The 26,321-nt window shown below is 39.2% G+C and overlaps 1 protein-coding gene across 1 annotated transcript in view; it reads left to right on the top strand.

The window, feature by feature from the left end:
- Positions 1–21,040, top strand: part of CFAP58 (cilia and flagella associated protein 58) — a 96,644-nt gene extending 75,604 nt beyond the window's left edge. The window contains exons 16-18 of the mRNA XM_008518341.2: positions 13,173–13,292; positions 16,217–16,350; positions 20,262–21,040. Coding sequence (XP_008516563.2) covers positions 13,173–13,292; positions 16,217–16,350; positions 20,262–20,373 — 366 coding nt within the window. The 3' untranslated portion in view covers positions 20,374–21,040. The remainder of the gene's footprint in view (positions 1–13,172; positions 13,293–16,216; positions 16,351–20,261) is intronic.
- Positions 21,041–26,321: the final 5,281 nt, after the last annotated feature.

The following is a 26,321-nucleotide window of genomic DNA, read 5'->3' as shown; positions in this document are numbered from 1 at the left end:
GGGAACTTTGATAGGGGTTGCTTTGAACCTGTAGATTGCTTTAGGAAGTATGGATATTTTAACTACGTTAGTTCTTCCAACTCAAAAGCATGGAATATCTTTTCGTTTCATTGTGTCTTCTTCAATTTCTTTCAACAATGTTTTATAGTTTTCAGAGTACAGTTCTTTCACATCTTTGGTTAAATTTACTCCGAGGTATTTTATTCTTTTTTGTTGTAATTGTAAATGGGATTGTATTCTTAATTTCTCTTTCTGCTACTTTGTTATTAATGTATAGAAACACAACTGATTTTTGTATATTGATTTTGTATCCCGCAACTTTCTTGTATTGATTTATTATTTCTAAAAGATTTTGGTGGATTCTTTAGGGTTTTCTCTGTATAAAATCTTGTCATCTGCAAATAGTGACTGTTTCAGTTCTTCCTTTCCAGTTTGGATCCCTTTTATTTCTTTTTCTTGCGTGATTGCTCTGGCTAGGACTTCCAATACTTTGTTAAATAAGAGTGGCAAAAGTGGGCATCCTTGTCTAGTTCCTGTTTTTAAAGGGATAGCTTTCGGTTTTTCTCTGTTGAGTGTGATATTAGCTGTGGGTTTTTTCATATATGGCCTTTATTATGTTGAGGTGCTTTCCTTCTAAACCCATTTTATTCAGAATTTTTATCATAAATGGATGCTGTATCTTGTCAAATGCTTTCTCTGCATCTATTGAGATGATCATGTGATTTTTATTCTTCATTAATGTGATGTATCACCTTGATTGATTTGCAAATGTTGAATCATCCCTGCATCCCTGGAATAAATCCCACTTGGTCTTAGTGTATGATCTTTTTAATGTATTGTTGTATTCCATTTGCTAGTATTTTATTGAGGATTTTTGCATCAATGTTCATCAGTGATATTGGCCTGCTTATTGTAACGGTTTTTATGCTATGCATAAAGTTAAAGATGCACCAATGATGACAATGTACCATGAAGTGAAGAATGTGGCTAAATCAACCCAAAGTTGAGAAACATAACTCTGTGATAACACCAAGGATGCAGTTAGTTTGAGGAAATTGGAAAGGCCTCCCCATGGAAGTTACTTTGAGCAGGGTCTTGAAGAATGAGAAGATGTTCAACAAGGGGTGGAGGTGGGAGTCGGGGAAGGGCATTCTGGAGAAATGAACAGCCAGTGCAAAGCCAAGGAGGCTTAAATGAACCTGATGGATCAGGGAGTGACATGACTTATGTAATGGACTTACAGGGAGCATGAAGGGCTGCTGAGGAAGGACGGAGCTCTCTCTGCTCTGAGCCCATCTTGTGATGTCATGGTCCTATCGTTGCTTGGAAGCTTTTTAGGATTTAATCACAGAATCCAAATTACTTGGAATTATTTCAACTTGAGTATGTAATTCCATCAGAGTATTTCTTGTTTTAAAATTTAATTTATACTATATACTATTCCAAAAAATTTTCCAAGTTAGTGAGATTTCCCTGAGCAGCCTTTCATTGGCCCCATTGCAAGTTTTGATAACTTGGTTGTGTAAGGTCCTTTCTTTATGCAGCTGTCATTTTCAATGTACAGTTACACAGCTGCTCTGTTCTTCTGATCCCTCACTACCTTGGCCATCTTCCTGGTTTGGCTGGCGACTAAGAATGGTAGAGAGAGGGTACTTGGCAATGGATCTGAAGAAGCCAAGAGTGTGCTGGTCCAGGCTTGGAGTGACAGTGGCCTGGGTTAGAATCCTGACTATGCAATTTGTAGATGTATGATTGTGGGCAAGTTACTTAGCTTTGTGGAGCCTCAGTTTCTTCATCTGTGAAATGGAGTTGATGTGTAAGGATTACATGGATATCTATAAACTGGTTTTCAGAGCTTGTGGTATGTGTTCAATAGATGTTAACTATTATTATAATTATCATTTTATGAGTACTTGGAATCATCTTGCCTTTTCCTATTAATCCCCAAGGGATCATTTCTATTATAGGCCTAATTAATCATTTCTGATTCTAGAATTTCCCTTGAGTTTCCTACCTCAGTGGCAGCTTGGTGAGAGGAAGCTGGGAGTTCAATGTCTGGTATGACTCTTGACCCTGGCTTTAGGGAGAAAAGTATAAGAGGCCTTGAGGTTTCCTTCTAAGTTAGACAATTTAGGCAGAGCCTGAGGAAGGAGCCCCTTTTAGGACCAAGTAATATGCATTTGATTGAAGCATGCCCCTAGGCTATCTCTTTCTAGAACTCCAACGTTCATGCAGCCTCGTTCACCCACACGGGACAAATAACCAGGAATCAAGGGTCCTAGAGGGAGAGGTCCAGGGGAAGGAAATGTATGGACCCAGCCAGGCGGCCTTTGTAGATGAACCCCTTGAGCCCTTGGAAAGTGATGGACCATTATTAATGTTGGACTCTCAGGAGCCTTTCTTTTCAGGATTGTCCCTTCTCTGATTCTTGTAGCATAACTGTGCTTGTCTAGAATCACTCTTATCACAACATATCATTGAGTCACTTGTCTGTCTGTCTCATTGGACTATAAATTCCTTGAGAACCACACAATCTACAAGTAGGAACTTGGTCTTTTGGAATTGCGTTTGCTTTACAGCTCTAGCACTAGTGACCTTGGTCAAGTTACTTGATCTATTTCCTCATCTATAAAATGAAAATATCCACTGATTTATAGAATTGTTATAAGGATTGGATATAATTTATGAAAAGTGACTGGCATATAGTAGTTGCTTAATAACTGGTAGCTGGTGATGATGAGAACAACCATGACAACAGAGATGATGATGCCAGAGTGTAGCATAGTGCCTGGCGCACCCATCAGCACCTCTTGAATAGATAGATGGATGAATGGTTAGGTGAATGAATGGTTGAATGAATGTATGTTTAAATAGATGAGTAATCACTTCCAGTGGGCTGATTTCAACCCTTGTTGTTTTTGACCTCAGCCACACTTGATCCTATCAAACACACTACACCTTCCCCCTGCTTTATCTTTCAGGGCTCAGAAGTTTGCTGATTCTCCTCTCCCACTGACTGTTTCTTCTCTCTTCTTCTTGGCTCTCTTTTCCTCCTTCTCTTATTCCCTAAATGTTAACTATTCTCTATGGCACATCCTTGAACACTGATTTTATTGCTTTCTCCCTCAAGGATCTTGGTCTTTATTAAGACTTCAATTTTCACCTTTTTGTAGATATAGTCCTGGCTGCTAACCTAAGCTCTCTTGCATTCTGGGTTCATATTTCTTAATACTTGTTTGTCAAAAGGATGTCCTATTGACTCCTTAAAATTGAACTCATCGTCTTCTTCCTGAAGCCAGCTCCTCCCCTGGCTTCCCTGGGTATGTATGTTCATGGTGTGGCAGCTTTTCCAGGAGCCCAGAGGCTTGAAATACCAGAGTCACTTCTGACTCCTCCATCCTCCTGTCACCATGTCAGTTGCTGAGTCATGTGAATTCCATCTCCACATGCTCTCGCTTCTGTTTCTACCTTTATGTTTTTTTCCCCAGCCACTATCCTGATTCAGATCCTCATTTCTGTTATCTTAGACCAATGTTCTCCCAAGTGAATCCCTTAAGATAATCTACTGAGTGTTGGAAGAAAATATTAGAATTTCTACATATGTATGTATTTTTATCTCATTCCTTAAAAATGTTCTATTTTATATGTGTATTATAATGTAAATAGTTTATTAGAGTAGTACACGTATACAATACACAATCATATATTAATATTGTTAAGATAATAATAATATATTATCCACCAAGAAACCTTCAATGATTTCCTACCTTCTATCATGTTGAAAGCAAACTCATCTGCCTGTCATTCAAGATACATATAGTCCTTCTTTCAGGTATAGTAGGACAGTCCCTTACAACCTCCCTTGCACATCCTGCAGGCTTACTGGCTGCTTCCTTGCCTTTACACCCTTGTTTGCATTTTTCTCCTCTTTTACTCTCCACCTACTATAAGAAGCAATATGTGCAGTCCTTAAGAGCAAGGCTGGAGATATATATATATATATATATATATATATATATATATATATATACACACACACACACACACACATATATACATTTTTATCTCAATCTTTGAAATGTTCTATTTTATGTAGGTTCAAATCTTGATTCTACCACTTTCTAGTTGTTTCATTTGGGGAAATCACTGGCACTTCTCAGCCTCAATGTCCTCATCTGGAAAACAGGGATAATAACAATCATTTCTCTGGTATGCTCTGATGAGTTATTGAAGTAACACGTGTGTTGAGCTTAGCATCATGCCTGGCACGTCCATACTACCTGTTCTAGAAATGAGAGCTGCTGCTGCTGCTGCTGCTGCTATTACTCTTTTCCAGTATTCTTTGTCTAATTCTCCCAAATTGTGAGATTGTGCAGGAAAGTGAGTGTTGTCATAATATAAAAATATTCCCTAATGAGCTTGCCATTTATTAACTACTAACTGCTCAGACATCCCTCCCAGCATCATGTAACTACCTCCTGCCCATCTTGACATCGTTGGTTTCTCTTTCTCAGTAGGATTGTCCGGTATTATTAATACGCAACGGGAGATGGAAATACAATGCAAAGCAATTGCAAAGTAAAATTGTAAACTTTGCAAAAGAAGTCATGCAAGTCAATGCAAGTGATATTAGGAAAATGCTGGAGTCATATGCAAAAGCAATGACAAATCAGCATCTGGTGGAAAAAGAGAAAACTGAATGAGTGCAAGTACAGGTATCTCAAAAAAGAATGTTTTAAATATCAAAGGATTAAGAGAGGATTTGGGAGAAATTAATGAAGCTTTTGAATATTCCTGCTAAAGGAAGTCTTTTAAAAATAATTGGTCAGAGTACTTAACTAAGATACAAAAAGCATTAACCATAAAAGAAATTATGAATAAATCTTACTACATTAAAATTAAGAATGTCTGTTCCTCAAAAGAAGTCATAAAGAAAGTGAGGCACAAACTTTATAAATCTTTATCCATCCTGAATATATAAAGAATTACAAATCAATAAGAAAAAGAAAACTCAGAAGGGAACTAGAAAAACAATGTGCACAGGCATTTCTCAGAAGAGGGAACACAATGATGAATAAACTTGAAAAAAAAAATGCCTAACCTTATTTAATAAACAGGGAAATTAAGTATACAACCACATTGAGATACTATTTTACTATTTCTAGAGGGACACAAGTTTAGATTTCTGTATTAGTTATCTATTGCTCTGTTATAAATTAACACCAATTTAGCAGCTTAAAACAACGCACATTATCTCATAATTTCAGTGGGTCAGGAGTTTGGCTGTGGCTTAGCTGGATACTCTGCTTAGGAAAGCCTGACAGCATCAGGCAATGACAAGGATGCAGATCAGCGGGGATTTTTATTAAACACTTTGGAAAATAATTTCGCATCATCTTACAAAGTTGAACATTCATATATCTTTAAGATGCAGCATTTCCACTTCTAGGTCCACATGCTGGGAAGACTTGTCCTTGTGAACTAGGGAACATGTGCAACGATGTTCATAGCAACGTTGCTGATAGAAACAAAACCCTGGAAACAACCCAAATGCCCACCACAGGAGGATGGGTACATTGTGGAATTCTCACCCAATGGAATATCAAATGAGCTACATGAACAGAAACACACAACAACATTAATAAATCTTAGAACTATCATGTTGAGTAAAACAAGCACATCAAAGAAAACTGGGAACACTCAGTTATATTTTTATAAAGCTCAAAGCAAAGCAAAATTAAATAGTAGATGTATGATAAAACTATGAAAAAATCTAGTGAATGATAATAACAGGATTCAGAATGGTGCTCACCTTGGCTGATGGGAGCGGTTGTGTAGACAACGGGATGAGAGGGAGAAGAGAATACACAGATTCTCGGCATTTGGTAATGTTCTATTTCATAAGTTGGGGATGGATTCACCATAAGCATTCATTTTATTGCTATGTTTTATAGTTACATGTGCTAAAAATTTATGAAAAAGTGGTACTGTGGAAGTCAGGTATATGAAGGAAGTCAAATCACACTCTGATATAATGTTGTTAGTTATGTCAAAAAACCCAATCTTTTAAAGTGATTATTTGTTCCATTAAGTTATTATTAAAGTTGAAATGTAAATTTTTAAATTTTAAGACAAACGAAACTTCTTTTTATGAGTTTTAGATAATTTTTCAAGGAAAAAAATCTCATTCAAACTCTTTCCTTGCTATTTCTTATGAAAACTGGTTACATTTTAAGTGGATTGACTTCAAGTGGCTTTATCTACTAAATTTGTGCTTTGATCGTGAGGCCCTTCTCTAATTCATGAGTACAAATATTATTGCTGCTGCTACTACTCACACCAAGATCCATCTGAACTATTTCCCTCTCTCTGGTCCACCAAGTGGATATCATCTCTACCTTTGAATCTACCCACACGCCACACACTGCTCATAACACCTCTTTGACTTGACGTTATTCTGTTTTGTTTTGTGGCTTAGTTATTTGTTTTTCCTCAACTGAATAGTAAGCTTCTTGAAGTTTGGACCTTACTTATCTTTGCATGAAACTAGCACAATAATATGCATAGTACTGGTACTAAAGAAAATCTTAGTTGACTTGAATTTTTCTAGATTTGTTTCATTACTGGCTTTAAGAAAAGTTAACGCTACAGTTATTTAATATGTGCAAATTCTTCACATACATTAAGTTGCTAGGGAACATTTAAAGGCAAAACATTCCAATAGTCTTGGTAATGATGTTCAGGCTGGTTTAGACAATTACGTACTTTGTACAGGATTTCACAAACATACATCTGCATTTGGAAATAAAATCCCTTGCAAAAAGAGCTCTCAGAAAAAGTTTGTGTTGCTCATATCAGAAAGCACCAGAAGCATTTTTTGTATTGTTACAAAAATGGTGAAGGTTAGTGCATGCAAATTTCTTGTATGCCTCATAAGACGCTTAATCATCTACAACCAAAGCCAAGAAGCACTGTGGAACCAAGTAGTTCCCTGCTTGTAAGGAACCCAGCTGTGTAATTCTGTTTCATCCCCAAATCTAGCATCTCTCATTCTCTCTAGGGGGCTTTACTACTTCATGACATCATAAACAAGACAGGTCCAGTGCTCAGTTTAGCTGACATTTTTGTTATAAAGCTAATAAACGAGAAAGCTCCAAGGTATCAGCCATTTCTTTTTCCTTTTCTAAAGCTAGATAGAAATGTAATATGTTTACAGAGTTTCTAATTTATTTTCCTACTAATGAAAACAGGCATTTCTAGATAAATTAGGCAGTGTTCTGGAATTGCCTTTATGGAAGGAGGGAGGCAATTTTGCTTAAAATTCTAAATCTGGCTTTAGTCTTTTGTTCAGAGTAATGGATGGGGGTGGAAGGATGAAAAAAGGACTGAAACCAAGCAAACAGGCAAAAATGTATTGTATTTTTTTTAATTGTAGAAAAGAGCTATGTGTGCAATTAGAATTTCCGTGTTTAAGGAGACTGTTTATAAAGTCAACACATTATTTAGTTGAGGACTACAGTTTAAGAGTTAGGCTTGCATTTTCATACGTACATGTATCAGTATGTACATGCTCATACAGGTAGAGTTTTCAGAGTCAACTTATTTGAATACATTTGCAAGTCTTAGGAATTAAAAAAAGTACTTGAAACTACTTGCACTACCAGAAAACCACTATACACACTTAACTAAGAGGTCAAGGTTGTACATCAGGAGATTTCCTGAGTTATACACAATATACATGACAAAAAAGTTTAGCTCAAAGTTAGGAAACTTATAGTACTAGCTCACTAGGGTGAATTATACAAGCTCTGCTAACCGGAAGATGTTACCCAATGGTCTAATTCAAGCAAAAGTTCTCAACATAGATATATATTATCTCTATTGATGTGTACTATTTAAATATGATGGCAGAGTTTGCTGACAATATAATTGCAATCAACAAAATTACTGAGCACCTAGAATGAGTAGAGCACAATAGTAGGTACAAGGGACATATAGAAAGATCCATCATGGTTCTGACCTTAAAGGCTCATAATTCAATGGGAGAGAGAGAATGGTTTCATAACAATTAAAAACTCCAAGTAACATAAATGGTATCTGTTGACATTTTGGAAAAGACATTTTCCATATATTCTGTGAAGTAGACTCTCTCAGAAGTAGTGGTTATGGGATTTTTGGTTTTTTTAAATCAGCTTCATCTTGAACCCATTGGGTGAGCTGGAGTTGAAGACAAGACAGAGTCTGTTTCCTTGGAGAACATGGTATCCAACCTTCTGAGTGGGTGACTCTCATCCTGGTGGGTCTAGATAAGCTTGTGTCTTTGGATCAGCACGAAAGCTGCCTGTTTCACATGAGTTCTCCAGTTCACGGGGTGAGGCAGTTATTCCCAACACTCGCCCAAGCAAGTTCATGAATCCAGGCTGAGCAGGATCAATGCACTGGCATTTGCCAAACACAGATTCAGATTAAGGCAGAATAAATTAGTTCCTCTTAGTCAGTTATTGCCTTGAGTAGGCGAGCTGAGGAGGAAGAAGTGTTAAGGTGCACACTGAATGTGAACTACCTTCTGTTTTCAGCTGAAGATGCAAAGCAAAAGACAGGGAATATAAACTGAAAGTGAATATAAAATTGTAGCTCAGTGGGGAAAGGAGTTCTGTGAGCAACTCAGTTTTTTCCTCTGAATTGTACCCAGAATAGCACTGACTCTCATTTGCATAGACTGTTCAGAATGTAGACTTTTAATTTATTGTCACAGAAAATACAAATACCTGAAGTGTGAGTGATTCCATATCTGGAGTTTCCAATACGGGGTTACAAACTGTCACCATGTAATGACAGCATTATTTGAAGCTAATACTGTAATTAATTTCTTACCACTGTACTCAGCCGATATTGACAATAAGCTGTGCTATTATCCAGCGTAACGTGGCAGAGACTCTTGCAGCAAAAGAATCCATAACCACGGCTGACAGTTTGTCCAGCTGAGAGAATGGGATGTCTAGCAAGAGAACATCATTTCAAGAATGGACGCAGTATTGTTAATGCTTGCAAGACAAGCTCAGCCCAAGAAAAAGCTAGTTTCTTGGTGTTAATAGTCTAGCTTCTTCCCAGTATAGCTATTCATAAAATAATTTAAAGAGTGAGGCATGCTACAAAGTAGTATTGATGTATGTCATGAACAAAGTCTGAATAAATAAAGAAATGCCAACCTGAGGATGCAATCTCTTGTTGGTGGGGAAATAATACACTATTTATGATTTTCTTCTGATGTTTCAGTGACATATGGTGCTTCTAACCCGGTGACAAATTAATTGACTTAGTTTGAAAAGAAATGGATGTGGCTTAATGAAGAAGGACAGCATGTATATTACAAGGCAGCTGGTTCTGCCACTGCTGGCTTATGGAGACAATATACATCGGACAGCTAATGAGTCTCTGTTGCATAAGATAGATTCTCTTTATAATAGAATTGCACGCTTTGTCTCTAAATGGTGTTATTATACACACCATTGCACAATGTTTGAAGAGCTTGGTTGGCCCTTGTAGAGGGTTAGGAGAGAAATAAATTGAAAAACAATCGTACTTAAGACCGTCAATCCATCAAACACTCCATATTTATCTAAATTACTAGCACGTTCTCTCAAAATACAAATCTGTATGATACACACAGCTAGAATGTTAATGCTGACCAGCCTTCACTTTGGTTGTTTCAGTTAGGTTTTCTGTTGTGAGCACAGAGCAAAATTCATGCATGTTGAATCCTGGCAGTGCATTTCAACCACTACCCCCATCCTCTCTCCCCCTGCTATTCGTACTTCCACTCTCTTAGTCCCTGGAGTTTCATTTGGTATTCTTTCCACCCACCATGAACACACATGCATCACTTGTCCTGGATTATTTAACTCTTAGAGCTTTTTGACTTTGACTACTCCAACAGTTTTAATGGTAATTCACTCAGTTTCTTCACTTTTCTCTCCACACTTGTGGGCCCTCACTGTTCAGTCGCTCAGTTTATCCTTTGGAATAAACCCATTTCAATTCATTTTACAGCCTTGAGAAAAAACCAGGAAGTGATAGAAAAAGACAGGATAAATGGCAACATCGTTCACTCTGTATATAAAGATTGCACGCCTTGTTAGAGGACATGCGTAGGGGGCTCATCTGGATGGCGTAGGCCAGGAGATGGGGGAGCCGAGTCATGCTCTTGCCTCTAACACCCTCTAACCTGGCTATAAACCTGATTTCACCTTCTGGTTCCATTCTTCTATTGATGTTGTCACATAGCCTTAGGAATTATATAGCTCAATTTGATCCAGATTCTTTCTGGGCTGTAAAATGAATTCAAGCCCCAGAGGAGGTGTTGCATGGGAAAAGTGACTCGAGTATACCACGACTAGATTTTTGTCTTGTCACACTTTGGACACACTATTCATTCCTGTTGACCTTGGGATTCTCACCTATGAGGTGAGGTAACAATGTTTACTTCCTCCAGCCTTTCTTCTCCGTGTCTCTTTCCTCCATCCCTACCAGGAGCAACTGAAAAGAAGTCCGCCTGTGAAACACTGGAAGGTTCTTGGACTAAGATGGTCTCCTCAGTTTAAGACATGATTATGTCCCAAACCAAATTGCTTCCCCCTCATCATTGTGGGATTCTTTACTTTTCAAGTCTCCTCATATTCTGGTGCAGAGAAAGGTAAACTGAAAGAAACAACAAAACAATTTCATGGGCTTCTCCACATATTTATTACCCTCTCCAAATTGAATCTTGAAGCCTTGGCAGAAGTGCTATTTTTCCAACAGAGCAGGCGTTAAGTGGCTATAGAAAATAAACTCACCTCCTGATATCTTTCTCATTGCTTGCTATATCCATTTACTGGGAAGATTTTATTGGAAGGTGTGACAGGAAGTGTTGTACAGCAAAGGAAAATCACCACTTTGTAATTCTATTTGTTCAAGTTTTCTTCTTTCGCGTGGGCTTTTGGGTTCCTTTGTCATTTCTGGAATTATTTCTTAAATGGTGAAAATTATTTTGATATGTGTTTCTTCAGAAGCTTTCTCCACCCAACCAATTTTTAAGTTGCATACACTCTTTTGAAAGTAGAGCCATGTTATTTGTAATAAAGTTCCTATAATTTGGTCAGGGAAAAGGAAAAGCTAAAACAAATGGTAACAGTGACTAGTGAATGAATTTTCTTTTACCTATTCTATTTATGACTTTTATGTTCTCTGGCAAAAACAGATTATTGGATGACAATGCTAAGAATACTTAGCTTTGGATAAAAATTAGTTTCCGTTTGACTGGGTGTTTCATTTAATGAGAGGGCTTTTACTTGTATTTTTTTTCTTTAACACAATTACCTTAAGGAAATAAATATGTAGAGAGGCAAATGAGCAGACACACTAGTCTTTATCAATGTTTGTTCAAATTATTGCAGTTTAGAGAAATGAGAATGTAGAATTGAGATGCCTTAGAAATAAATCTTTGCTGGTGTGTAATACCTTCAGTTCAAGGATCTGAAAACACATTACAAGCAATTAAACTTCAGGATCCAAATGGGAATTCCATAGTGTTTATTGGTTAATTTAAGTTACAGAATTATGATTTGCTTTGGGTTCCTGGGAGGTCCTTTCTTTTAGTTCTACAAATTTGCATATCCTAATTTTCCTGGATTTTTACATCTTCCCTCAAACCATTTCCAGATCTCTCCTTTTCCCATGTCGTATTTCTTAAAAGACTCACTTTCTTTACTTCCTTCTTCTTGTTTTTTCTTCAACCTCTGCGACTTTTGCTCCCAAAATATTACTGCAGCCTTCCTGAGGCCACTGGTGCTGACCTAACAGCCCACCCAAAGGCCATTTTCAGTCCCTCTCCTCTTTCTTCTCTTTACCCCATTTGATGTCCTGACTGCTCAAATCATTCCTCCCCTTTGAAACGTCTGCCTTTCTTGCCTTTGGAGACGTTCAATTACTCTCCCTCATTCTCCTTTTCTGGGGCTTTCTTACTTACCCACTCTTTATATGCTGGTTCTCCCAAAGATCTGGTTGTCCTGGCCCACCCTGTGAGCCATCCCTGGTTGATGGATCCACTCTCATTGACCCACCTCTGGCTCCAACTTGCTCCTTAGTTCTCAACTCTGGGGCTATATTTTCAACTCCTCTTCTAGATAAGCTACAGTGCCTCAAGCTCAATGTATCCAGAACCCAGTGATTACCGGAAGAGAATGCAGTAACGATTCTTTTCCCCCTCAGCCCACACCTTCTCCTAGCCTCCCTGCCTCTGTTACCATCACCCTCCAGCCCCACTCATCCATGTTAGAGACTTTGGAGTCATCTTGGCTCCTGCTCCTTCCTTCTTCACTTATCTGATCATTCACCAAATCCCACTGATTCTACCTCAAGAATATCTTCACACCTACCTACTTTCTATTCTAGTTGCCCTATTTCCTGCTTTCTTCATCTTCTGCAAATACTGATGTCCCAAACAGTCTCCTCACCCTATTCTCTGCTTTCCTGCTGGAGTTACTCCTCCAAAGACAAATCCTGGCGTGGCTCATCCTTGGCTCCCCATTGCCTAAAGGATGTGGTCCCAAACCACGTCCTGTGTGACACACACAGTCTGGTCCCCACCTGTGAGGCCAGCCGTTCTCTCTGTTTCTCCCTCCTCCTGCCCTATGCACCTGCTGAGCTGGACCTACCACTGCCCTGTCCTATCACTGAACCTCAGCCTGAAAAGCTCTTCTTTTCTCTCTCTTCTTGGAGAAAACTCCTGTTCCTTCTTCAAGGGACATTTCAAATGACATTTTTGTGACATCTCCCCCTAACTCTTCCAACCGGAGTTAGTCCCTCCCTGCTTTTCCTGACCTCAACACTTTGTGAAGATCTTCCATCATTGCCCTTGTCTCTCAGTTATGTGATTATAAGTTTAGGTAGAGAGGGACTTTCTCTTCCTCATTTATCTTATTATTTGTATCCAGGTGCTGGGCACATCCTAGGCCCTTGATCAGGGTTAGTTTGGTGTATGATTGATTGAATCTATAGGTGAATGCAATCAGTGTGGAGCTATGGCGTAACTTAGAGCGGTCCCAAATCATCCTGTGATTCATGCTGTGAAAGGCACTTTCCTTGTCTTGATGGGGTTGTTCATCTCCGCTTGTGGTTCTGCTCTCCACCAGGAAAAGGAGAAGCTGTATGTGGAACTAAAGCACATCCTGGCCCGGCAGCCTGGGCCGGAGGCGGCAGAGCAGCTGCAGATCTACCGCCACACACTGCGGGAGAAGACCAAGCAGCTTAAAGTAAGTGGTGCCCTCTGTTCTTTGCTGGCCAAAGGATGGCCACACGCTGGGGAACACACCTGGACAAGTCCACTACCTCGGCACAATGAGGCAGGCTCCCAAATGCCATAATCCACCGAGGTCAGCTTTTTAGCACTCCAGTCCCGGGAGGAGCAGGGGAGGTCTCAGAGCTACCCCTCTGCTCCTAGACGAAAAGACCCCACGAGTCTCCATTTCCTGAAAGAAGGAGGTGAGCAAATGAGGAAAGAGTTGAGGAGAGGGTGATGGCAATGGAGTGGAAATTTGGGGGGATGATGGATGATCTCAAGGTGATTTAGAGAACTTGGATGGTGGGGAAGAGCAGAGGAAATATTTTAACAACATTGCCCACTGAAGCAGACTACTGTGCTGGATCAGGTTTTCGCTATTCTATTCCACCTGAAATAAATGTACACAAAGCACAGGCTACTCCCCAGCCCCCAGGGCCTGGCTCCATGACCATCTGTCAAATAAACAGCCGTGAAAGGGAAATAAAATCATGCAGGAATTCTATTAGCATAAATTCTCTTCTAAGTAACATAACAACCTCAGTTAAGGAGAGGGAATATTTTACTAGTACATGTGCCTTTTTAAAGTTTTCTCAAAAACTGTGTGTTCCCGCTGTATTTTGAGCTTTAACTCCTAAGTGAGGACTTAGGTATTCTTGGCGGGTCAGGTTAGTCTTATACACACACGCGCATAGAATGTAGCACATGCCAGCTGAATTCCAGCATTTACCTGTGCAATGAGGGTAATAATCGGTGCCTTTCTGCCTGGGGTAAAAAAGAGGCCACGCTACTAATATGGCACTAATCCTCTTATGGATAGAACGTTGTAAAATCACATCCTTTTACTTAAAAAAAGCAGATGAAATAGAAGTCTAATTAGAATGTTCATTTTCAACTTATCACTCTGAGTGTTCATGTCACATGAGTATCCTGAGACATAATTTGAGTTTTGCGTGAGGCATAATCTTTTGATTATTTTCATCCCTTTAAACAATCGAATATTTCAAACAAAGTAAAAACTTATTTTCTCTTTTTCTCAGGGGTGAGTGTAGATTAGAAGGGCATGCATCTGTCTTTGCACTGTGGTCAGAGAGCCACACACAGGGCTGGGTTGCATTCAATGGCTCATAGCAGCCTTTTGTTACTTTAACCCTTTATCTCAGGAAATCCAGATTTTTGCTCTGAATGAAACATGACCCCCAGGTGAAAGAGGTTCAGAGATGGGTGAGGCCGAGAGCCTGTCCACCAGTTTGTCCTTATTATCTGGACTCTTAGGAAATTCTATATTCATTGTTTGGAAACAGAGTCTTTGTCCCCAAGAGTTTAACTATCAAGACAGGTTTTCTTCCAACATGAAAATCATATTCTTTAACTCGTGATAACATAGAATCGTTTTCACAGCAATTAAGAGGAAAGAGTTCAGAAGCAGATAAACACTCAAAAGACAAAGACCTCCCCCCATGAAAAATTTTAAAATAGCAAGGGAGAGGAAAACAAATGGAGTCTACTGCATGCCCCTTACCTTCCTTTTCTCCCCTCGGTTTTTGTGGGGAGTGCCCCTGCCTTTGGTGTGCTTTCCATGTTCTGTTCAGATGAGTCAATTCCCACTCTGCTTGGCCAGCCTGACACCAGTGGCCTGTATTGACCACCACAATGGAAGGGCAGATAATCTGCTTTCTTAGGACAGACCCTCACATGCATTAGACTCTCCTGTGTGTAGGGGAGGAAGACATTTCCTCTACCCACTCTGGGTTCTACTGGCCAGAGAACAAATTAAATTCACATGAGACAGAATAACAGGAGAAAATCAAACAAAGCTTTACAACATGTATACATGGGAGAGGCTCAGGCAACCTGAGCAACTCACCAAAATGGCCAAAGCCCCCACCTTAAATATCATCTTCAGCTAAAGACAAAGGAGGATGTTGGGGGTGGGGGGAGTCAGTTACAGGAGGTTACCAGACAAGCACAGTAAACAGGAATAAGATTATTAGGCAGATTTAAGTCCTTGCCTTCTGTATTGATAAGAGTTTCTAGAGATAAGAGTTTCTAGAGATAAGGTCATCCCCCTTCTTCCTGGTACAGAGAGGGAGACACCTTTGCAGATGGAGATTTTCTTTATAATGTAAATGTTTCTTAACAAAGGGTAAGTAAACCCTGCTTCTCAGAGTTCCTTTCCTGTCTGCAGTTTATTAAAAGTAACCAGCCCCAAATAATCCTCATGCCAAAGAGACATATTTTGGGGTGGCCAATTCCAGTCCCCGCCATGTGCATGTGTCAGAGCTCCCTGCTTCTTAGAGGTAAGTGTCCCAGTGCTGGGATACAGAGAGAAAGTGTGAATAGTCCCAAAGAATACAATCCAGAGGTGACAGACATTCAGTACAAGAGCTACCTTGGAAAACACATAAATTGAATGCCTGGTTAGTGGTGGTGGTGGCAGGATGATTCTAGAATAATTTTTACCATAATCTTCAGATGAATCACGCTCTCTAGTGGTATCTTTCTTGAATGCTTTTAAAAAAAAGCTTTAAAAGCAATTTTACGCTGTATGTCTGGGAGTTTTCCTGTCTCTGCTCACAATGTTCCTTGAAACACATTACACCACTCATGTGTGACCCTGTTGAATGTTGCCTGCAGTTCTCCCTTAACCAGGGGTTGAGATTTCATTTAAGTTTGTCCCTGGATTATGAGTCCTCAGCTCTCAGCCCACTTTTCTACCCAGATACAGGTCTTGAGTTGGTAGAAGTGTGTAGATTGACTGGGTAGACCTCAAACTTGGGGATGGTTTTGTATCTCCGGTCCCCCTGAGGTAAACGGCAGCAGATTAAAAGATTTTTCAGAAAAGGATATTGTCTCACATTGTATCTTCTGTTGACGCTGCTTTCTTTCCCACACTAGGTTTTGTCTTCAGAATTGAATATGTATGAATCACAGAGCCAAGAATATAAGTATGAGATTGAGAAACTTACCAATGAACTGCTGGAGTTAAAGAAGAAATACCTCGCTCAGAAACGCAGAGAACACATTCAGAAGTAAGAATTAGTCAAATGTTCTTCTAATTTTATTGTGCCTATTACCTGCTGATAGGAAAGTATTTGGTGAATAGTCATAGAGTGACAGATTTCATGAGGGTAAACCAAGTCACAGGGTGAACAAATGACATTCTACAGCTCTCTCACTGGGTCCGTATCAGAGTGCAATGGGTGTCTCATGCGACACTGAGGACCCTCCTTAGGACCTAAGAGGGATCCATTAATATTTGTCCACTGGTGGACCCAACATGGAGCAGAAGAAATATCAGGTGATTTTTTTCCCACACTGTTCTCATGGTTTGGAGATAATCATGCCATAACTATGTTTGCAAATGAGGTTCACAATCAGCCTTGTGCAGGCTGAAGCATATTCACATGTAAAACCACAGGTAATTTTGCTAAGGGGTCTAGGCTTGGTAAAGTTGTTCTTTCTAATAATAGAGCTGTACCACTGTAATTATGAGCAGCTCATGAAGAATTTTCACCTTTGTTTTAGATACACTATCTCTGAGTCTGGTAACTGACTTCAGTATCTGCTGTGGGGTATGGCTGTGAGCTCTTGTTCCTCTATGAGATGATAATGCAGATGTCAAGTTAACATTTTGAGTTTCAGGATACCTATATGTCAAAGAGTAAATGTTCTCTTCACTTTGTTATCAGAATTTGCCTAATCGTAGGGTGAGAGAATGGGCCCAAAGGAGTCAGTAGGTTTGAACCTTGTTTTGGCTGTGTGGCATTGCCCAAATCATCCAGTTAATTCTGTAGTGGCTCACATTATGGATTGAACATCAAGTTTGGTATTTCATCCCCATGGGCATTTCAGGGACGTGGTTAAAGAGGGTTTGAATGCATCTGCCTATGATTCATTAGTGGCCAACAGCTATTTAAAGTAACTGGATGCAAATTCATTTACCAGTAAAAACCTACCCTTCTTGTAAATCAGAATATTCCTTTATTCCACATTTAGACGCCAGTTCCTTGGAAGAATAAAATTCTGCTAAAAATTATAGCTAATTTAGATGAGTCTCTCTGAACGTGAAGGTCTAGCAACTATCTGATTTCAGAATCACTAGTGAGATTTGTTAAACGTGCAGGTTCGCAGGCCCCATTTCCAGGTATTTGGATTCAGAGGCTCTGGATGGGCCTCAGAAATCAGCAGTTTACTCGCCTTGCCAGTGATTTCCAGGCACACTGAAGTTTGAGAACCACTGATCTTAATGATGAGAATTAAATGAATGTTAGAGTGGAAACACTGTTGTTTTCTTTTGGGACACCAAGGTTGTGCTTGTAAAATGTCAACATGGCTAGTCGCCACGTGAGGCAAGCGTCTAGCGCAGTGGCCTTCAAGCTTTTTGATTGCACACCCTTAGCAGTAAAACATTTTTGAACTTGCAGCACCACACCCCCCAATATATATGCATATATTTTTTAAGATAAAAGTTTTATTTTAGAATAGTTTATTATCCCCAGTTTAATTTAAAAATTACATGCAAATACTATTGTCACTTTGTAATTGTTAATAAAGCGAGATTTTTAATTTTTGAAGATATGAGTATAAATAAACTCTAATTTCTTCTTTCCGTTCTCCAATGAGTCACCTCACTCATCTCCTAGACTTCACGCACTCCATTTTGGAGATCAATGGTCTAGTCTGTTACACAGTTACAACCAAATAGCTTGGCTAAACAGTTGGTTATCTTTCTAGAGCTGATTAACTTCTCTGCCTGGGCCCTGGGGTTTGGCCTAGTCACCTTTGATCTTATAGATTCCCCTCACAGTGTTCTGGACTTCCCAATGGCCCATCCACTAGGATTGTACTGCCCCCAGTTTAGGCCACCTGTGGCTATTTAAATTAAAATGAATTACAATTAAATCAAATTAAAAATTCAGTTCCTTAGTTGCACCAGTCACATTTCAAGTGCTTAAGAGCCACACGTGGCTAATGGCCATCACACGGGGCAGCCTGGAGAGAGCTTTCCCTCATCGTGGGTTTTACTGGGTAGCACAGCTCTAGAATCTTCGCTTTTATCTGTCCCCTTCTTGCCCGTAAATGCTCATTACTTGTAGCCGCTCTTACATGGTTAGGCTGTCACTGGTGGTTCCATTTAGTTGGGGATCCATTAACTGGAGGTAGAAAGATAAGTTCAGAGGAGAAGAGCAAAAAAAGACTAACGTCTGAAGGAAAATGTGCCGAGGCATGAACAGAAGTGCTGAGATTGTTTAGCTGGAAGGAAGAAGGCTGAAGGGAGTCATTGTAATGGTCTATAAATACATTAAAAAGATCATATAAAGGAGACATTATTCCCATCAGTCAGCTTAGACAAAGCCAGAAGCATTAAGCTTAAGTTCCTTCAGAGAGGAAAATTTAGGGTATTTAAGGCAAGAGAGGACGGGGGGAGGGGCCACCTGCGTCTAACAACAGTCAGGAAGTGGACAAGTTGCCAAAGTACTTGAAGGAATCCTCTTTGCTGGATCCACTCAAGGCTAAAGCTTTTGTCCTATTTATGGAGGATGGTTTTTTATAATAATGAAATCAATTCTGCTAAGAGACAGCTGGATTGATTAACCTCTACAGGGTCTGTCCAAATGGAATAATTTAGAATAATCTTGGTGGATGTTCTCCCCACACATGCTCTTTTAAAAGAGCAACTCATATAATTGTTACCTTTTTGCCTTCTTTCCTTTTTCTCAAACATCATTTTGATTGTACCTCAGTCCTGACCTGCACCCCCACCCACCCCGAGTGTCCTACCCCAGACCCCCAGGCTGGTCTAGAGTCTGCAGGACCAGTCAGATTCTTTTCCAAAAGGTGGAATTCTCTCCCCTAAGGTGAATCAGTTCTAGTTGTCAAATAGAATTGGTTTTAGTCTTAGCAGTTTGCTTAATTTTTATTTTTTAAAAAAGATTCCAAAGATGTTTTCCATAGGACCACTAATTATACAATAGGTAATTTGTGTAAATTTAAGGTACCTCTGTAGGAAACCCGAATGTGTGTGTGCCTCTGTGTGTGTGTGTGTGTGTGTGTGTCATGTGTGTGTATTTAAAAAAGACCCATGTAGAAGACACATTGCAGATTTTAGGGTAGAACTCCCTTTATCTATTAGCAAATGTACTATCTTATTTATCTGTCCTAGCTTTTCTTTTTTTTTTTTTTTTAAAGATTTTATTTTTTCCTTTTTCTCCCCAAAGCCCCCCGGTACATAGTTATGTATTCTTTGTTGTGGGTTCCTCTAGTTGTGGCATGTGGGACGCTGCCTCAGCGTGGTCTGACGAGCAGTGCCATGTCTGCGCCCAGGATTCGAACCGACGAAACACTGGGCTGCCTGCAGCGGAGCGCGTGAACTTAACCACTCGGCCACGGGGCCAGCCCCTGTCCTAGCTTTTCTTTTATCTTAAACTATTTCTAATAACTGCTGCTTGGCTAAAGTTACAGGAAAATTTGTATTTTATAAATGTCCAAGTTTGATGAAGATACCGTGTGTGGGGATGATAAATATTTATAAGTTTCCACTGAACTTTGGAATACAAAAGTTGATAAATGATGAATTAGTCATTATAACTGAGCCGAGAGAAAGATTCTCCTGACTGATCTTTGGAACTAAACAAATGTTTTCTAAAACATGAAGATGATTACAAGTCAGAAGCCTTAGGTCCATAGTTGCTTGAGTTATAATGAGGCCTTCAATCCATATTTACATCAACATTAAAAAGGTACATTTAATTGTGTCTTTTCCTAATTCTCTGTGTTATCAGCAAACACCTAATTAGATTTAAACAGCCACCTTGTCTAAAACTGGAAGCTTTAATCAAAGCAGTTTTCAGTAGCTCACTCACCCTGGGAACTTAGAGAACACCAAGCTTAGGAGAGAAAAAGATGTTAAGGAAGCTAACTTTCACCTCCTCTCTTACAGAAACAAGGACAGAATATCCATGGATAACACCTTCCCGGTGGTCAAACCAACTGGCTCTCGTTTTACTGGGGGTGGATTTCCCCTCAACAAGTCACCCAAGGTGAAGTCCTAACTTAAAGCAGCTGGCTGGGTCCAGTTGAACAGCTCATGAAATTCTCTCTGGAACATTGTGGAGGACTCTCTTTCAAATCCCTTGGATCACAGATATTTAGGGAAATCAGTACTCAGATTCCAGGATGGAAAGAAATGCAGGACTATCATAGTCATGTACATATCACAGTGATGACATTCTCCTTGGTCTACATGGATATTAACAGATTGTAATGATATCTATTCAGTTAGGCCAACCCATTGCATGAAGCAGATCTTTGGTTACTACCACGTTGATTGATTGGAAATGCACCACGTCTAGAATCTCTGTATGGATGAAGCTTTGAATCTTAATTTCTCTATTATACACATTGGTGCACTTGAGGGTTTTATATTTAAAAAATATTTTTGAAATACAGTGCCTTCTTATTAATAAGAACCTATTTTAATTATTCCTCATTAAGAAGTCATTGCATGAGAAGAGAAAGGAAGACAAACTCAAATATTTAAAAAGTGTTTTGAGAATGATTTCTATGTGGAATTTCTTTTCAGGCCTGGAGTATGAAAATCTATTCCAAAGAGACATGCTAATAAATACTTCATATAAAAAATAAAAAAGAGCCTTTGTAGAGATTTTGATCTTTACTTTGGTAGAGTATGTAATTAAAGTTTAAAACTACTGTAAGAAATGTTTAACATAAGGATTTGATTCAGAGGAACTAAGACTGTAAAATGAGGAGTTTGGGCTAGTATCCTCTGAAGGGCTATCCTTTCTAGAGCTCACACTTGGAGAACGGCGTTTCATAGGAGAGGAATCTGTTTGGCTTCCAGGCTGCAGGCCAGCATTTTGAGCCACTGTATTTTTTTATGTTGTTGAAGCTACAATTTTGTGAGCACCAGTTCAGTGTTCCCTCATTAAGGGTGTTCCTTCAGTAATATTATGCAAGGACACTGTGCCCATCTCTCTCACAATAATTTGACCTCTGTAATTTTTGAAAATTTTGGGGAGTAAGTAGCTCAGGGATGAGCAAGGACAATGTAAGTGGATTATTCCATTTGTGTTATAGGACCAAGGTTTCCAACGAGAGGAGCGGAAGACTTAATGATCCCAAGATGCTTGTTCAGATTCTACAAAGATGTGGGGTTTTAGAGGGATTTGCTGCATATTCTGCTGGCCCTCTTGGTTCACCACCAGCAGCCAAGCCAAGACAATGATGGCCATGAAAGTGATTTATTATGAAGTGATTCCAGGAAATCCAGTAAGAGTGGAGAAGTGGGATAGGGAAAGGAAGGAGATGAAGCTAGGGTGCGATATCAAGTCAAGTTTCATGGTAGGATACTCTGGCGGATCTTGCACGGGGCTCTGGAGACAATGTAATCATGTCTCAGAGTCGTCCCAGTCAGGAGTGAGGGAGCTGAGGTATTTATATCACTCATACCCTTAGTCGTTGGCCAAGAACTGCTCTGGAAGGATCCTTCTGGTTCTCTCTACCTGGGAGCAAAGCAGGGTCTGGCAGGTGGGGGTGGCCCTTGGACAGAGAACGCAGGTGCTGACTGTTGGGAGTGAAAGTGGTTAAGGGCTCAGGACAAATGGGTCAGGCAGTGTCATCCTCTGCTGCTTCTCCCAGTGGTCCCAGCAGGAGAACTACAGATGGAAATCAACCTCCAGCATAGCTGGTAACCGTGTGGTGAGGTGTCATCATCAGCTCTTGGTGTACCATGCAGGGATGTGGAGGATGGGTATATACCCTAGAGGATTTGCTAAGAGCACTTTAAACCTAAAGAATCACAGTGGGGCCATTTCCATTTTTGAAAATCACTGATGATATCTTCCCTCAGAACCAACAATATTCTGTTTAGACGAAGACTCCTGCAGGTAAGGCAAGGCAGTTATGATGCGTATGTAACACTGGAGATTTCCCAGTCCGTTCAGGGACACTTTGCAGTATAGCTGTGGCCAACTTCCTTCTGAGTCCTTGGGCGGCTTTGTAAGAGGTTCACTTCTCTAGAGAAATAGGGCCTGTGACTCTTGATCTATCCCAGTATGGAGACAGATGCTGGGTTCAAATCCTGGCTCTTTGTAACAGTGAGTTGTTTTGAGGATTAAATGAGTTAGTGCATGTAAGCCTAGAATAATGTCAGGCACATAGTAATTCTTAATACATATCTACCATTATTATTATTGCATAAGGTACCTAATGTTTTGAAATTACAGAATAAAAGTTGTTACATAATACTTTATTATATCAACTATAATGGTGATTCTATTCCCCATTTAGAAGGTGAATGACACTAAAATATCCAGATGAAGCTGGATTTGGTAATGTAATTTATAGTTGAATATCTTGTAAAAATGCCACATTGGGTGCCTCATGAAAACTTCTATATACTTTTCTTATAATTGCCATCTGGGGACAGATCCTTCATCTTTGGAAGTCAGAGCTTCCAGAGAGAAAGATGCTAGTGGCCTCGAGCTGCTATCATTTTCTTATTTCTCTGCACATAACGGAGCAGGGTGCTCTGCTGGTGACGGAGGTCCCAGGAGCCAAGATGGTGTGGGCTCTGGGAGCTGACTGGCGGCTCTATAGGCTCAATGTCCTTCTGTTCAAATGCAGGAGGAGTGAGTTAAGGCTAGAAAGGGTGGAAGGTACTGCCCTCGCCTCTCGTTTACGGCGCATCCTGACGGTCCAAGGTATTATTAGCAATCACTGTTTAGGTACAGGTGTTAACGCCATTGCCACAGTCCAAAAATGAGCTGTTAAAAACACTGAGACTTGCAAATCATTAAAGATAACTGTGAACTCACCGTGGGCTGAAATGCTTTTAAAATCACAAATTTGAGCTGCATTGTAAAGCAACATTAGGAGATTGTATAGTAGCATCATTTTACCCTGGGGTTTCAGAGTTTCAGAAAGGAGTCATGTTGTTAAACCAGCCATTGACTCTCAACTGGACTGATGGGGAGCCGGTATGGTTTCTCTATTGATAGAGAGAAACGTGATAAAGGAGATTCCCTGGTCATTATTTGCTGATCAGAGCTTCTCAGTGACTGCTCTTATAGCCAGGTTTTCATTGTGCTTACCTCTGGGGAAATTGCTCAGAGCAAAGATTGGTTGCTGTGATAAGCCATAGAGATGGAGGTAATCATGCTAAGAGAAGATGGCCACAACTCTCCTTGTCATAGGCTGTAATTTTGCTGTTAAATTTTATTCAGTGTTGATAATTATAGTTTGATTTCCTGATTTGCTCAGCCAGATTTTAAAGTTTGACCTAGGCCAAAATACCCATTGGAAAATGAATTTTGAGCAGGATGGCATTTCAGAGACTGGACAATTTGAGGAAAGATACTAGCTTTCTCTTAAATGTAATCAATTATATGGAAATCTACTTGGAACAGGAGCAAAAGGAGGGCATTTTTAAATATTAAAATGGTAAAATAGTTAAAAAATATATCTCACTATTTTCTTTGTAGTAGATAGGAAATATTTTTATGGCATTGTTCATTTTTAACTTCTAATTCAATGCTGTTTTAGTACACCATTTCTCATATCTATTATTTAAAATTTCCATTAGGGTTTTGAGGCCCATTAGAATTTTATAACTATGTAAGGTGATATCAATAGGGTACCATTTTTCTTTTCTATATTTAAAAATAAATTTCTTTTCCTTATTTTAAAGTACCTGATTGAAAATACGTATAGAAAATTAGAAAATATGGATAAGCGAAAAGAAGAAAAAGGACATCAATAATCCCACCATCTATTGATAACTGTTGTTTTCCTGGGCTAACGCTCTTCTCATTCACATGGCTTGGCTGTGCCGATCGTTCATGCCCAGTGTTTGTTCTGATTGGTGCTTATAATTCCCAGTTGGTAAAAATTTTAATATCACCTATGAAATACTACTGTTTCTTTTTTTTTTTTTTAAAGATTTTATTTTTTTCCTTTTTCTCCCCAAAGCCCCCCGGTACATAGTTGTATATTCTTCATTGTAGGTCCTTCTAGTTGTGGCAGGTGGGACGCTGCCTCAGCGTGGTTTGATGAGCAGTGCCATGTCCGCGCCCAGGATTCGAACCAACGAAACACTGGGTCGCCTGCAGCGGAGCGCGCGAACTTAACCACTCAGCCACAGGGCCAGCCCCGAAATACTACTGTTTTATAATTTTGAGTTTATCTTTCTGGACACTTAAAATAAGTATATATAGATGTATTTTGTTTTTAAAAATCAAAGATATAATTGAGATATAACTTACATATAATAAAAGCACGTATTTTAGGTGTACAGTTTGGGTAAGTTTTGACAAATGCGTATGCCAAGTAATCACGGCCACAATCACCGTCCCCCCAAATGCCTTCTGCCCCTTGGCAGTAAATATCCTCAGCCCCCGTCTAGCCTAAGCACTGATGGGTCTGTTTTTCATCATTGTATATAGTTTTGTCGTTCTTAGAATTTCACATAAATGGAATCATATACTATGTACTCTTTTGTGCCTGGCTTTTTTTTCATGTAGTGTAATGATTTTTAAGATTCACCCGTGTTGTTGTGTATATCAGTAATTCATTCATTTATTGCTGAGTGATATTCCATTATATCTACATAACACAATTTGTTTGTTGATTTGCCTGTTGATGAGAATTCAGGTTGTTCCCAGTGTTTAGCTATTATGAATAAAGTTGCTATGATCCTTCACGTACAAGTCTTTATGTGGACAAATAGCATTTCTCTTGGGTAAATACTGAGGAACAGAATTGCTGGATCAAGGGGTAAGTGTACATTTAACTTGCTAAGAAACTGCAAAACTGTTTTCCTAACGGATTGGACCATTTTACATTCATACTGACAATGTGTGTGAACTCCAATTACTCCAATCCTTGTCAATATTCAGTATTGTCAGTACTTTTTCAAGCCATTCTATTGGATATATAGTGACATCACATTGTGGTTCAAATTTGTATTTCCTAATGACTCATAATGTTAAGCTTTTTTTCATGTGCTTTTGGCCACTCATGTGTCATATTTTGTGAAGTGTCTTCAAATCTTTTGCTCATTTTTTATCTTCTTCTTAAGTTGTAAAAGTTCTTTGTATATTCTGGATATAAAGCCTTTGTCAGATATAGGTATTACAGGTATTTTTGCCCAGTCTGTGGCTTACCTTTTCATTTCCTTAACAGTGTATTCTGAAGAGCAAACATTTTTAATTTCAATAAGGTCCAATTTATCCTTTTTTCCTTATGAGGTTTGTACTTTTCTTGTCCTAAGTAATTTTTGCCTATTCCAAGACAGTGTGATTTTTTTATCTCTGTTTTTCTCTAGAAGTTTTATTATAGTTTTAGATTTTATGTTTATATTTATGGCCCATTGAGAGTTAATTTTATGTATGGGATGAGGTTAGAGTACAGGTTCACTTTGTTCCACGTGGATATCCAGTTGTTCAGCACGATTTGCTGCAAAGACTGGCATTTTCCCATTGAATTACCCTGGCACATTTGTAGACAAGCAGTTGACTGCATTTGAGTAGTTCTGTTTATGAGCTCTCCCTCCTGTTCTGTAGTTCTGTGTCTATCTGTCACGATAACAATAGCTATACAGCAAGTCTTGAAATTGGACGGTGCAAGATCCTCAACATTTTTCTTCTCCTTCAGAATTATTTTTTTGTTATTCTAGGTCCGTTGCATATCTCTATAGAGCTTAGAATCAGCTTGTTGGTTTCTACAAAATAGCCTGTTAGGGCTTTGGTTGGGATTGCATTGAATCTATAGCTCAATTTGGGGAGAACTGTCATTTTAACAATACTGAGGCTTTCAACTCATGAACATGGTAATGTCCCCCATTTATTTCGATCTTTTAAAATTTCTCCCAGCAACCTTTTATAATTTTCAGTGTACAGATATCGCACATATTTTGTTAAATTTATGCCTAAGTATTTTGCGTTTTCTGACATCATTGTAAGTGGTATTTTAAATTTTGTTT

The sequence above is a fragment of the Equus przewalskii genome, chromosome 1 (genome assembly GCF_037783145.1).
Source record: "Equus przewalskii isolate Varuska chromosome 1, EquPr2, whole genome shotgun sequence".
Classification (NCBI taxonomy): Eukaryota; Metazoa; Chordata; class Mammalia; order Perissodactyla; family Equidae; genus Equus; species Equus przewalskii.
This window is presented reverse-complemented; position numbering and strand designations above follow the sequence as displayed.